The following is a 15,712-nucleotide window of genomic DNA, read 5'->3' on the forward strand; positions in this document are numbered from 1 at the left end:
TATGGACCACTGGGTCTGTTAAATACTCCCGGGGGAATTCTGTGCCACTGCGCAATGCAGAAATTAACCATGTGTGTGCAGAATTTGTTTCCCCACCCAGAAATGGACTGCAGTGCTGTTGGACACCACTAGGAGCCACTGGACCTGGCAGAGCCCAGCTCACAAATAGCAGACAAGGCTGTGGAAAAAGCGGAGAGGGAGGGAACTGGGGGGTTCCCAGCTGTTGCAGTTCCCAGAACCCTCTGAAGGAAGACGGTGACATGCAGGAAACTCCATGCAAGCCTGGGACCCAGCCTCAGGTTGTTTCTCCCTCTGGCTTCCTGGGCTCTAGGAGGATAGGGGATGTAAGTGTCTGAGCTGGGGGGACCCTGCAGCTGGGTTCGGGGGGGGGAGGGGGGGAGGAGGAGTGTCTGGCTCCCTGGCTGGGCTGAGGGGGGGAGAGAGAAAAAAAACTCCAGAGGAAAAAATGTTTAAATATCTTTAAAGATGGGTTTCTCTCATATGTGTAGAAAACCATGTATAGTAAATTAATATTTTTTCCAGAATACCATTTATCCTATTTCAACATTCTGATTTTTTGAATTTTCTGGTTTACATGAAAAAAGTTTATTCTCAGCATAGGTCTTTGTGAAATTTTACATAGTTTTCAATGGGAGTAAGACTGTGCCCAAATACTATTCTGTATTATGCCACTAGTTATTTAAAATCAAATTCAAAATCTCTTTAATAGTTCACAAGATCTTCCACTATTCTAGTCCAAATACTAATCCAGTTCTAAATGTGCAAACCTCTCAGGTAAGTTTACACCGTACTCGGCAATGTGTGTCCCAGTGTAAGAATGGTATTGAGCACAAATAAATTAAAAAAAAAAAAAACTGTTACAAGTGATAAATATGATGTGAAATATATTGTATTCTTCTTACCTCCCTTGCCTCCAGACTCAAGCCTATTGTGTGACATATCAATAGGCAGGAAATGCTCTATTAATGGCAATTATAATAGTGATAGAATGCAGCTGCAAGCTAAGATACAGATAACCTTGGGAATGGAGTTGTAACAATGAATCTTTTTATAAATAAAGCTGGAGTGAACATGCCTGTTAAACACAGTCACTGTGACTCAGCAAGACCACTGACAATGCAGGAAACTATTTGAGGATTGCTTTTTACTTCCTCATTTTATTTCCTCATTTCAGCTGTTCCATTTAATATACTCCTTACAAAAAACACCTATATTTTTGAAACTATAAGTGAGACTGGGCTAAACTATGTAGTAAGAATATGCATGATCATCCATAGCAAATGTAAAAGCATCACATAGTTTTGAAGACTATTTCCGCAAATACTGAACTCATTCTCAGGCAAAACTCACAGTGACAGGAGTATTACCTGAGCAGGGGCTGCTGGATTCAGCCCTTTAAGCTTTATCTTTTGTCACCTTTTTTTTTGGATGGCCACATAGGACTCCGTGTAAAACTAATACTGCCTGTTGACTATCACAATAGCAATATATTTACCTTCAAATATATAATTTTAAAACAAAATTCAGCAAAAGGCTATTAAAATTAAGTCTTATAAGAGCTACTAAACTATTCCATATTACCACAGTAAAGGTCATCTACTTAAACACACTTCACAAGATGCTGGCCTAAACTAGGTAATTCACTCAGACGAATTACAATTTCATACATATTGGCTGCTCTCCAATACTACATGCAGTACCACTATTTGCAGGCAGTAATCACTGCATACATTATTCCTACAACTATCACCTGTTCAACTGTATTAAAATCAGCAAATCATCTTTCACGGAAATGATATCAAGCTAACGAAGCGTAGGGTTTAATACTATATTAACTCAGCAAGCTGCACTTGAATGTTCTAAAGCTGTCGTATAATACACATCAACCTTATCAGCTTGCTTTCTTCCTCATACAGATATGTCTTTTGACATCTACTCTCCTTGTCCTCTAACCCTACAAATGGCAGAATTGCTCATTCCTCTTCCACTGGAGTTGAACGGATTTCAGTTGACATTTTGGACCCCTATTTACGGCCCAGCAGCATTCCCATTGATTCTAATAGGTGCACAACGGGGTGTTTGTGCTTCATACTTTCTTAAGCACCCGTCTTTACCCTGTGACATCTATATTCAGCTAGGTTCTTCCCTGTGGGCATAACAGCTTTGAAAGAACAGTGGTTCTCCATATGCTGAAGACTAGTGGCTACTCCACATAGCATGCCACCTTCTCTCTTCAGGAATAGTAACATCACCCTTGTAACGTTGTCTGATTACACAGGAACAGTATGCATCAATTTTTGCCAGTCATTGGATCTGTGCAATTTTATTAGCTAGATCTCTCAACTGACCACCTTTAATTTCAAAACTGAATTTGGAGCTGGGGAAGGGAGTGGAAAATAATGGAATAAACCATTTTTAACCAAAGTAAGAACACAATCTGTTTTCTCAGCAATTTTTTCTCCCCTACACATCTACAAACACTAAACACTGAAAAGGATTACCTGGCTTTATCAAAGTATTTGCCAGTATAGGCCATACCACAGGCAGCACCAAGTCCCTGACCAAGGGATCCAGTAGCTACATCAGTGAAGGGTTGTTTCTGAAAATAAAAAAGCAACAGTTACTTTGCAGTTGAGAATTTCAGCGACTAAATTCACAGGACTAACTCCTGTCTTGATGAGAAAGCCCATTCCCACTCCAGTAGACTCTCACAGCAGCAGGACAGGATTCCAATCTGGCACTAAGAAGAGATTAAGGAGATGAGGCCAGGCCAAGGTCCATTCTAAATCAAGCTTGTAGATTTCAGCACATTTGAATGGAGTCAAAGTCCCTAAGCATGTTGCCTTGTCATGTTTCTCCACTGGCAGTACAGCTGGCTTAGCAGCCCCAGTGTCACCTACTAACTGGCCTGCAGCAATAAATTGATCCCGTCAGAGACAGGGTGGAAGTGATAGATCAGGAGCTGACATTGTGAAGAACAGTATTAGCTTCCAATAAATAATCTGAGGTGCCTTGCTTGAAAAAAAACTCTTCTCTTACTCTTCTCCCTGTGGTAGTGACAGCAAAGAGCTAATGGCTCTGGATAGGAGGCTCGAGCAGCAGTGGGGGTGAAAAGCCACTGAGGCAATCAGATAAGCTTCCTTTGAAACCAGGAGATGCTACCTCAGACTTTCCCTACAGGGAAAGAAGATGAGCCATGCTGGAACTCCATAAAAGTGGTTTGTATGGGAACATCACTGGCATTTATAACTTTACTAAAATGTTAAGATTCATATTCTTGGGCATCCACTTCTATTGGGACATCCAGTTCTCTGTTTTTCTAACCACAGGTGCTACCATCTTCTTAAAAAAAAACAACACCCCACAACTTTTATCTTTACTGTTTAGTAGTTAGCAAATAGAACTTGTTGCATAAGATGCATGTACTTCCTGATTCACATGAAGCTCCAATTTTAATAATTATTAAGCTTATTCCTCAAATACTCACTGGTACAGGGTGTCCTTCCAAAATGGAATCAATTTTCCTCAAGTTTAATAATTCTGCTTCTTGTAGGAAGCCTGCCTCTGCCCAGGCAGCATACAGAATTGGTGCCGCGTGGCCCTAGAAGGAAAAAAAAAATTCTAAACAAAGAACAACTTTCCACAGTATCTCGATACCAAGACAAAATAAAAATGTGTAAATATAAATTAAAATTTACTTTTTAAGGGACCAAGTTCCAAAATGCTTGCAAATAAATCAATGCTTCATATTGCCTCTAAGCCCTTTGAGCTCCTTTCAGAGACCTGGGATTTCCACAGATTCCTGCTTTTACTCTCTCCATGGTCAAGGCCTGCACTACAACAATTAGACTTCTAGCCAAGAAAGACTGAATGTGACTTCCCTCGTACCTATTTTAAAGCTCTTCTAGGAGATCATACTTGAGTAGGGATAGGTTCTCGCTCAGGTAGGGAGGCCTAATCTCACAGAAGACTTCAAGTATCAAGAAAGACACCTTAATTTGGACTCTATTTGATGAGTAGCCAGTGCAGAGAATGAAGTACTGGGTGACATACCCATGGCCACCAGTGTTGCTGAATAGATGGGATGTTGAGTTTTGCTCCACCTGGATCTTTTTGAGGGTGTATGGATTTAAGATTAGATACAGTGAGTAATAACGATCAAGATTAGAGGTCTTGACTCCACAGGTCATTGTGACCAGGTCTGAACCTGATATGAATAGATATAATCTTCTGGTCAACTGCAGATGAGGTGGTCATTTTATGTAACCATGGCTACTTTGGCGCCCAATAGCTCTAGGAATCCAAAAGGAACCCAAAGCTGCGGACCAGTTTAGCAATTCAAGGGCAGAAGGCTTCAATATTGGGGCGCAGGAGGTATCTAAGCAGAATCAAGTACTTTTAAGTGATTCCCTTTTCCTATCAGGATCATCTCAAAATTTGTCTTCTTTCTTTAGCTGGCTTCTCCTCCTCATCCAGGTACTGAATTCATATAGGCACCAAGAAAGCTGAGAGCCAGCGCTGTTTCTGTTTTATACAAAGGATCGACAGAGCTGGCTAAAGGAATTGCTATAGACATTTCCTCTGTAGGGGATCACTACCTTTGTAATGTCCCAAACTTCAGCCTGGTCATATCAAAACTCAGATTCCCTGTTTGCAGCCCATTCTGCAGTTTCAAACTGTTTAACAATATCTGGTACAGAGCTCCGCAAGTACTTTTGGTCACTTTTACTTAACGACACCTGACGTCTGAAATGCCACTCATCATAAAGTCTTCCAAAGCGCTTTGTAAACTTAAATACATACTCTGGGATCATTGCATCTGCCACTGAAGATGCTAGCAAGATGCCAGTGATTTAACAGAATTGAACAGATCAGAACAGAGGACATCAGACTGACTAAACAACAAGGATGTAATTACCTGAGCTGAAATTTAGCCAGAATTCCAAGCTATCATTCAACTTTGACTAAAAGTGCCATGGAAACTTTGATGACATCAAGCAGTCAGGACATTTGTTTTATGTCTTAGCTGAACATACCTTCAGGAGCACTGTTCTCTTTAGTACCTCACTAGTGCATAGGGGAAGACACTCACTCACTGAATTACCAACGATACTTCCTACCATGCTCCTTGGAAGGCTCCCAACAAATTACTAAACTGACAAAGCTTAACCTCAGAGCTCTGAAAGGATCACAGAAAAGACAGCATGGCCACAGACAGAAAAGACGTCACAAAAAGTTTAACCATAACTTATGGGTTAAAAATATACATAATGGCATAATTTCTTGCAACAATGTTAAAAAATAACCTTTGCCTTAAGATGACATTACTTCTGGATATATTTCACAGGCAGTACCAGGAAAGAATATATAATTTGTAATTAAACAACTTAACTGCTTAAATAGGTTGTATGTTACACCTACACACTGATGCATAGAAATCTGGCAATTCCTTTTAGGCACTATGCTTACCCTTTCCCATGTTCAGCAAGATGTTACTTGGCATTTTCCTCTTTTATTGCATATAATAATCTTAAAACTCTTTTGAAAAGGTTTGTACTGTCATTACTAGAGTTGTGTACTGATAAGGATCCTAAAGAATTACGGTGAACATTAGTCAAGAAAACAGGTAAATTTATTTAATAAACAACTAATCTGTGAATTAGATTGAGAAGGTATAGCACAGCTAGTTCTGGGTCTTACCTTTGAGAGTATAAACCGGTCATTGCTGGGGTTTCGGGGATCTTTTGCTTTGTACCTCATGGTATGAAAAAAGAGCACAGACATGATCTCTGCAGCACTGCAACATGATGTCGGGTGGCTACAAGTCAAAGCAAACACAAGATTATCACTGCTGCCCACTGTCAACTTGCATTCATATAATTAGAATACCACTGTGCCGGTCCTCTAACCCTCATCATTAAAATACGTAACTCTAAGTGTTTTTGATAACCCCTACCATCTGCTGTTATCCTACTGCTGATTAGCTGTACTTTGAGAGCATCCGATGTCTTAGTATCTAAACCAAAGTGGATGTTAAAATGCAGGTCTTAGTGATAAGGGCACTGGCTTATCTATTTGTGCACTCCATTCCTCTGGATACCAAGGAATGTCATCACAATCAGCAATCCTAAGGTGTAAGAGAGAATATGCAATACGTGCCTGAAATTTATCAGTAAGAGTGAAATTCATCCTGAAGCAGAGGGCAGGAGCAGAGGCCATGGCACTTAGAACTCACATTAAGTGAGCAGAGTTAAGTGTGGTATAATGTCTTGTGCAGACCCTTTTTGCACAGGGGAAAATTTCACCCTCGAAATGCTGCACGTTTTATATTTGCAAAGAACTCTGGGACATTTAGAACTGTACTACATAAATCCCAATTACAGTTTATCTTATATCATAAGAGCAGTTAACATAAAGGGACTTTGAGAGAATGTGTCTTATAAGACAGTATTAAATAAGAGACACATTCCTCACATTTTATTTTCACGTCAAAAAACCAAATTTTTAGCTAGTGAAAATTGGAAGGATAATTTTGTGATAATCAATTTATTTGCAGTAAATTTAAAAACATGGTCAGTTCTGCAACTGAAAAATGCTGATTTGTTTAATCTTTAACTAATGGAAAGATGAGTATTTTCTACATTTACAGTTAAATATTGAGCAAATTAATACATATTTCAGTAGTTAATACATTTTGGAGGCAATTTTGCTTCCATTAATGTCAGGAGCACTTTTGCCATAGACTTCAACAAGAGCACAACGGAATACTTCAACCATAATTTGCTACAGAAGCTCAGAAAAGTGTTCACCCCAATTTCAGAAGTAATCATGCCACACAGCATATCAACCAGAAATGGGTAAGCATAAAAAGTCTTATTTCCAGCTCTAGACTGCAAATTTTTGGGCTGCAGTGTTTCAAATGTCACAGAAAAGTACTCTTACACTGTTACTTGTGTTCACTACCATAACTTAAATAAATTACCATCTGAAATTACTATCTGCCCTTGTATAGTCAGTCTGTGGTATCATTGCCCAACAAATGAACACAAAGAATTGTATACCTGGCTGTGATTTATAAACGTCTCCGAAGATACACATGAAAAAATAGTCTTAACATTAAATGCATTCCTAATAGAAGGCATTTTTTAGCCACCTGTAAACAGGGCCTCTGGTTTTCACCATTTATTTGCCAACCACCTAGCAGGTATTTTTGGGATCTTTACTAGACCCCAAAGTAGCAATTTTCAGGCATTTATTGATATGAAATAGGATTATTCTTGATCTCAGCAGTCACTATGTGATGACGTAATTTAGGATGTAGACATCAACACTGGGCTTGGAAGGAAACTCCAGTGTTCAAATTATAGGGTGGTTTTCTTGTCTACAGATATTTACCATTACGTTTTTAATTATATTTATTTAAAACCTGAAGCCCTATTTGTAAAGCAAGAACCGTTTAGTTAAGAATATCACACAGCAAAACTTTTATTTTCCATTTCTACACTTCCCATGCATGTTAGCATTCATAAGACAGTTTAAAGTAGAACTTAAATCAGAATACAAGTCCTTTTGGTAGTGACACTTCTCCGCCCAGTACTATTCTCTTATTTCAATTTGAAGTAAGTTAGACACATGCAAACACTCTAGCAAAATGCGGAGTAAAGATTAGTGTCCACCCCTTAAGTAAGTATTCACATACAGGGAACCAAAATAATTAGGTATAAACCATGACTCAAACATATATTAGTAAATACATGAGTTAATCAATAAACACGAGTTAATCAATAAACCTTACATGCTTGTTTAAAGTTTTCATTCTTTTAACTGTATTAACTTTATACTTAACCATATTTCTATGAACTCTCGGTCTTGGGAAAAAAGGTTTTAAGCAACCTAGGATGGTAAGCATGTGGAAAAAAAATAAAAAAAGTATAAAAATATAAGAAGTGAGCTCCAAAAATATGCTTGTAGAACTATTGGTTAATTAAATGCTTTTTTAATTATAGAAAATAACCAAAGATGAGATTGATTTCCGGTATCTGATGTACAGTCTCAAACCAGTGTACAGAATTTTGTTTAATCAGATGAAATATGATGGTCTATTGTTGCAGTTATTTTTAATTTTATTAGAATACAGAGAGCTCCACTGGTGCAAAATAACATTAAAAGCCCAGGCATTGTTTATTAGTTCTAAGTCTTTAGAAAATAAGTTATTTAAATTACAATTAAGAGAAAAATATGGCAAATAATATATTTACTTTATTCATACATAATCTTCTATATTCTATTCAGAATGGATATCCAATTTTGAATATTAAAAAGGTGGTGTGGTTTGTAAACTTCATTTCCAGCTGGCTTTTATAGAAGGGCCACCACACTTTTGAACCTATTTCCATTATACAAGAGATTACAAGGAATTAGGTTCTGTATCTTCGGCTTTTGAGGTGAAATCCTGGATCTGTTGATGCGGCCAGTCTTGATATATATATAAGTTGCTACACGCTTCAGCTAAAAAGGGTTTAATTAAAAAGAACAATAATGCCAAAAAAGAATGCCAAAACTAAAAAAGGATAATTCTAATGTAGCATGATCTGTTCATACCCCAAGTTGTGAAATTTAACTGCTTCTAAAGAAATTCTTGCAGCTTCCACTGTTAAGAGTCTTATCAAATCTTATAAGGAAACCATTGTTTTAAAAACTGCAGAAGTTCACCCTTTAATTTTTTCCTCAAACACTGTATCTCCTAACAGTTAAGATTGTATCAGCTTTGGCCAATCAACTGCTGGCATTAATAAAAGGACCACCTTCTTCTCTATGCAAAAGCAATGAAGATGCAGCGCCAAAGATGGCAGCTCAGCCTTCACAATTAGCTAAGCCAAATGCACCAGTTGGAAAAAAAAATTCCAGAAGCTCACTTGACCAAAAGGACAATAAAATAAATAAATAAATAAATAAATAAAAATAAATCATTGTGTGTGATTGGTTTAGAGTCTCAATTTAAAGGAAGCTGGCAAAATTTATTTGCAAGCATTGCATTCATCACTGTGAAGCAACAAGACTTGCATCACTACAGTTATGCAAGACTACTTATTAAAACAAGGAATAGAAGCACATAATCCCAGACATCTGTAATGATGGACACTCTTGGGTGAATGAACAGGAGCAACAATCTTAATTCTGCATTACCTAAATTTTGTAGTTTTGTTAACTGAAATACTGATTTTATATTTATTAATCTATTTTTATTCTCAAATATAATTGCAGTGGATTAACAGGAGAGTTAAAACAAAACCTCTCTCTGCCCATAAACTGCATTTTTTCACTGGAACAGCCATAACATCTCTAAATTGCACACACTATCATTTTGCAGGATCTGGTTTCCAGATCCTTTAGTTCTCATTCAGGCAAAGCTCCTGTTGTCTTCAATGAGAGTTTAATATGAGAAAACACTGCAGTAACTAGTCAATATATCTATCACCTCACAAACACTGCTTGCAACACAGGTCATAGTTCACAAAGTCACTTCCTTCAAGGAAGTCCACAAGTTCTCTTTTGTTCTTAACTGCTTTAATTTCAAGCATTTCCTGTATTTTTTCTTAATCCTGTTGTTCACAAACCATCTCTTTAAACCAAACCTTAACCTCCTTAAAAGAGTGAAATGTAAAATGTGACTCAGACATACAGTCTCTCTTTGCAATAAGCCTGTAAACCAAAAGTATTTGTATGCGGAGTTGTTGTAGCCTTGTGGGTCCCAGGATATTAGAAAGACAAGGTGGGTGAGGTAGTATCTTTTATTGGACCAACTTCTGGTGGTGAGAGAGAAAGCTTGTGTCTCTCACCAACGGAAGTTGGTCTAATAAAAGATATTATCTCATTCAGCTTGTCTTCCAAATGTAGTTGACAATCATGCTGCTAAAGGCCATTCTGTTCTATTTACTTTCTCACCTGGAGATATCTTTTCTTGCCTTGTTCAAGTAATCAAGATTTGGACAGGTGCGTGCACATACTTGGCTGTATGAGCTTGATTTGACTCCCTAATGCTATCAGAATGTTCTTGAAACTTCGCTCTCCTTCCTCCTATTAAATGCATTGTTGTGTCACCCTTCTTGGTAATCAAGTCTCGTTGATTATATATAAATAAAATTTCAAGGAAACTTTTTTATGGTTTTTCATATATTTTAAAATAAGGAAACTACAGCAAATCATTCCATTCCCACTTCTACAGATAATAATCAGGTATCGTTTCAAAACTGTGAGGGGCCCTGATCCTGCTGCACTTGAAGTCAATGGGAATTTTACCACTGAATTGAAGGGGAGCAGAAAAGGGAACTAAGCTTGTGCTAAATTCCTTGCAGTATTATATACCTATATATAACATAGAAATAATTACATCTGTGGGAAAGCGATGACACTTATTATGTGACCAGCATGAAATACAGAATTAAACCCCTTATATTTAGTGGGTCTTCTCCCACTTTTGCTACACATACTTTTGTGTAATTGTCTAACAAAATCCCAAATGTTGTAGCTTTAACAACAAATTAATAATTAAAAAGAGGAACTGGTGAACATTTTGCAATCAAAACTCACTACCCAGTCTGGACCAAACCAAGCATTTGAAATTAAGGATCTATTCCAGTGACAGATTGAGCGTCTTCAGCTTCCATTGACTTGGCAGCTACAAAGAAAAAACCAAAAAGTATCTTCTCAGTGTGTATATGGAGCGACATAAAGCAACTCTGCACTTTCAATTTTCAATACAACACTCTCAGAAACAAAAGGTAAAAAACTGCCTATGTCAGAAACACAGTGAAAGATATTAGCAAATTGAGAGACAGCTTTAAAATATTTTGTAGTAGACTATCCTATCCCAACAAGGGCTTAGTAGTCAAGCGATTATTTGTTCAATTCTTCTTTTTGAAAAGATGCATTTACAGTCACATTTCAAAGGAGTGAACAAAATGTAAATTGCAAAAAGATGGAATACCAAAAGGCGGCCTTCCACAAGGAAAAGTTTAAGTGTGATGATCAGCCAAAACTCTGACTTTAATTTTATATAAATAAATATATATAGTACTTTTTCCATACCGCACAATCAAAGCAAGGCCAACTCTGGAACCGGCAAACTTCAGAGCCTAAACTAAATCCTGTCCAGAGGCCTTAGTAAACTGCCCATTTGAGACTGCAGGCATTTTGCAGATAATCCCACTGGGGCTAACTTGAAATTCTGTAGAGAATTAGTTCCAGCTGACGGGCACAAAATGAAAAAGAAAAGATTTGGCCCTAGGCATAAATTCTTTGATTTTTAGTTCCGCATTAACTTAGCATTCCTGGCCTTTCTTTCCAGTCATAGTATATTTACTAGTACAGTGAACCTATACACACTTTGTTAACAATCAGATTTCCCCCAAAGGGTCATAATTAAACTGTCAAAATGTTAAATGCACGCTTTCTCAATGTGAATCCTGTCCAATCTTGCATCATCAAAGCTGAATCCATGACTAAAAAGAGGCAACACTCCAAAGAGAGAAAGTGTAAATCCCTCCCTCCCCCAACACACACAGAAATCCCCTCCCCCAACACTACATCCATACATACTCACACCCCATGAACATATAGCCATAGCCATACAAGTAGCACATTCAGAAGCAAGGGAACATACATCCCTGATATTTAAGTTATCTACCTTGATGATCTTTAAACTGGCAAGTTTTTGAAGCAACATCCCCAACATGAAAGGTTTTTTATCACTATCTTCATCACATACATGCATTCCTTATATACCCACGTCCCATCAACATCCATTCCCCTCACAGCTTGCTTCTAAACCTTTGTATACACCCCAATACAGTACCATCCACCCAAAACTGCACACCCCAGACCCTGCATGAATCTCTAATCCACATGTAAACACAATGATTAATTTGGAATGAAGAAGGTGCTGGGGCTCAAGCAATTTATTCACATTCATGACTGATGCAGTAAGCCCAGAGGTGCCAGGGGAAGGCACTGCCAAGCCTGTATTGCCAGGGCTCAGCCCTGGCACAAATTAAGGCACTGTGTAAACATATATCCATCCCCCCACACACACACTACTACCCAAATCCCTCAGAAAGTAAAACAAGCGAAAGAACTAAAGTGAATTAGGTTTTGCACTGGGTCTTTTGATATGTGCTAAAAATGGTTCCATATAAATTCTCAAATGCTACATTTTGCACCTACAGAAAGGGCTTCACTCTGCTGAACCAACTGGTTCACTTAACACTCATAGCGATTCTAATATAACAAGCTTTGCTCATAGCAAGCTTAGGAAACGCAACTGTTTCAAAACTCCCGATCTCCTAAGGATGAAAAGTCTCTCAGGTCGGCTCACCCTATATTGTGCATTTGCTCCCAGGACAGGAGCATGCTGCTCTCAGAAATACCATGCAGCACCGAAAACAAGACTCCTTACACATGGCTCAGCAGTAACCTGCTGCAGCTTTTGTAATTCAGTCAAGCGGCAAATTCTGCTTTCAGCTACCTCAGTGCGACCGTACTGAACTCAAATCCAGAGACTCTAATGGACGGTGCACAGATACACCAGAGGGCAGAATCTGGCCCGCTTCCTTTCACTGGCCAGGTGACCTGCAGGTTGGGAAAGTGGGAGGACAGAGGAAGGGAGACGCGAGGTGCTAAAGATGACTGACACAAGGGGTAGAAGGAGGGGACCTGGGAAGAATTACACGCAAGGCCTGAGACGGGGGGCAGTGATGGAGGATGAAGAGGGGGCAGAGATACGGGGACTGCAGAGGAACAGGCCGCACAAAGAGGTGGGCAGGGGACAGTCTGCACGAGGGAGCAGAGCTGGGTGGGTTGGGAGGGTGCAGAGCTGGGGGGGGTAATGGGCGAGTTTGCACGAGGGGGCAGCAGGAGTATGATGCGCGGGAATCCCTGGGGCGGCTGGCAGGCCCCACGGAGCGCCAGGCCCCAGTCCCGGACTCACCCGGAGCCGGCGGCAGTGGTGGCCCGGATGGAGCTGATGCGCAGCCGGTTGGCCGCGTCCTTCAGGGCCTGCAGCGCCTGTTGGTCGGGCTTGTGATAAGCCTCCATGGAGCGGCGGGAGGGCGCGGCGCGGCTCGGGCGGCGGGTCGGGCCTGGGCTCGGAGCAGAGTGAGGGACAAGCCGCGCCGCGCCGCCTCGGAGCGAGACACACCCAGCCCGCCGCGGGGCCACCCACCCACAGGAGGGGCCAGCGCGGCCGGAACTGCCCCCGCCAGCCGCGGGGATTAGCGGGTCGGCGGTGGGGCGGGTGGTTGCCGCGGGGATTAAGGGGCTGGGGGCCAGGGTCCTGATCCAGGAACTCCCGGGCTAATAGCCCCTGCAACGGATCTCACCCCACTGAGCTCCCCCTGTGTGGGAGAAGCGGCTGCTTTCTGCCAGTGCGGCATGACCCAGCGTCTGGCCACGGGGCCTCTGCGGCTGCATTTCAGCTCCCTGGGCCAGGCTCTAGCGAGCACATGTCAGACACCCTGGTTATGGCGCGGGTAGCACACCAAGGCAGGGATGGCGGCGCTGATCCTGCAGCCTCTCCCTCGCGGAGGAGCCTGTAGGGGAGGTAGGATTGCAGTATCCTCCCGGGCGCCTACGAGGAAGGGCCCAGGTTCGCTCTCCTCTTACAAATAGATGAAATAAAATCGATCTGTAATCCACTCTGTGAATACAAAAGCATCCTTGGGGATTTTAGATCTAACAAAGGGACTGGGTCCAAGCTCCCCCACTGTTTTTAAAGATTTTTTTTTTTAAAAGGAGGAATTTATGGATATCTTTTGGATAAAAGATTAGCTGAATTAATTCCTTTCTGCATAGTAACTTCAAAATGATTATTTATTAGGCTTAGCCCAGGGATATTTTTACACACACACACTGCTGCCTATCACATGCATTGCAATTTGTCATATACCAGTTGCCAACTTTCACGTGGTAAATAAGCACCCCGACTTTCACAATAAGCCAAAAATCAAGCTAACTCCATTTCAAAATAAGCCAATCCCTAAGAACCCCAACACTCTGTGACGAGATTCTCCCGGCCTACAGTCTGGGACTATGGTGGGCCTGCTATGTACCCCGACTTTCCTCTCCCCACCCTGCCTTGCCTCTGCTTGCTGGGCAGGGGTGGCTCCAGGCACCAGCGCAGCAAGCGCATGCCTGGGGCAGCAAGCTGCATGGGGCAGCCTGATGGTCGCTGTGAGCGTGGCAGTCAGGCCACCATTGGCGGTGTTTGTGCGGGAGGTCCACCGGTGCTACGGTTTTGTTGGTAATTCGGCGGCGGGTACACCAGCGCAGGACTAGGAGATCACCTGCAGAACCACCGCTGAATCTGCATGACCAGGGCAGACCTCCCACAGAAATGGCACTGAAGGCTGTCTGACTGCCGTGCTTGGGGCGGCAAAAAACATGGAGCCGCCCCTGTTGCTGGGAACTGATTAAAAAAAAAAAAAAAAGCAACAATTTACATGCCCAGAACTAGCCAACAAGCAACTCACAAGCCAATTAAGCCAAAAACAAGCCCAATTTCTGTGGGTTTTTTTTGCGGTTTGGCATGTCTGGTCATACACTTCACTGTCCCACCTGTGCTCCACCCACCAGTGCATTTCAACAGACTTCCTAAACTGCTGACCAGCCATTGGCAGGTTAAAGATTTGAGATAAGAGAGATGTTTTAGGTCAGTGGCTCTCCAACTTTTTTACTGGTGACCCCTTTCACATAGCAAGCCTCTGAGTGTGACCCCCCTTATATAAAAAAGTATTTTTAATTTATATTTAACATTATAAATGCTGGAGGCAAGGCGGCGTTTGGGGTGGAGACTGACAGCTCATGACCCCCCATGTAATAACCTCATGACCCCCCAGTTTGAGAACCCCTGTTTTAGGTACCTACATCACTACATGTCTGTCACAGGAATGCAGCCTGCAGATATCTCTAGAAGGTAGAGATGGGCCTGAGTCGCAAATTTTTCAGACCTGAGTCCAAATTTCTCCCAAGTTTTGTGGGTTGATTTTCTGGTTGCTAATGTTGTGGCTGGTCTGTATCTCAGATGTTCAATGTTCCACAACTATTTGGTTAGAAGGAGTTGACTTAGGCCTAAATATAGTAGAAAGACAAATTATATTAGTATTAACATGTCTCTTTGGTATTTACAATATATAGGCTCCATTACCACAGCATCTGGGTATATATCAGTCTTTCATATATTTATCTCCACAACACCCCTGTAATGCTGGGCCGTGATGCTGGGCCATTTCACAGATGAGAGGAATGGAGACATAGAGAAATTAAGTGACTTGCTCAAGGTCACAAAGGTAATCAGTGATGGAGGAGGGAATTGAACTCGTCACGTGTGCCAGATTAGCACTCTAACCATTGGACCATCCTTCCTCTCAAAGGATATTAAAATCTATTTTCATTTGCTTAAGTGATAAATTAAAAAAAAAACACAAACAGACATTGAATAAGTCCTCTGCATAATTTCAACTGATACTACCTCATTCCTGAATTTGGTTTAGACATGGATATATAGGAATTTCAGAATACAACTGGAGTGGGAAAAAAATTGAGGAACAGTTCTTCAGCTTGTATAAATTGTCAGATTTCCATTGAAGTGCCCGTAAGTTTACTTTAAAACTACATTTTAACCAAAACATCTTTTGTT

At 40.8% G+C, this 15,712-nt stretch overlaps 1 protein-coding gene across 4 annotated transcripts in view; it reads right to left on the reverse strand.

Annotated features, from left to right (window-relative positions):
- Positions 1-13,196, reverse strand: part of TKT (transketolase) — a 35,077-nt gene extending 21,881 nt beyond the window's left edge. The window contains exons 1-5 of one of the 4 annotated variants that reach the window (XM_030569323.1): positions 13,007-13,095; positions 10,615-10,699; positions 5,722-5,839; positions 3,509-3,622; positions 2,523-2,620 (exon numbers count right to left, since the gene is read on the reverse strand). In XM_030569323.1, the coding sequence (XP_030425183.1) occupies positions 2,523-2,620; positions 3,509-3,622; positions 5,722-5,839; positions 10,615-10,637 (353 nt within the window). In that variant the 5' untranslated portion in view covers positions 10,638-10,699; positions 13,007-13,095. Of the gene's footprint in view, positions 1-2,522; positions 2,621-3,508; positions 3,623-5,721; positions 5,840-7,867; positions 7,915-10,611; positions 10,700-13,006 lie in introns of all 4 variants that reach the window. The other 3 variants (XM_030569322.1, XM_030569324.1, XM_030569321.1) reach the window with 3 other exon arrangements.
- Positions 13,197-15,712: the final 2,516 nt, after the last annotated feature.

Source organism: Gopherus evgoodei, chromosome 7 (assembly GCF_007399415.2).
Source record: "Gopherus evgoodei ecotype Sinaloan lineage chromosome 7, rGopEvg1_v1.p, whole genome shotgun sequence".
NCBI lineage: Eukaryota > Metazoa > Chordata > Testudines > Testudinidae > Gopherus > Gopherus evgoodei.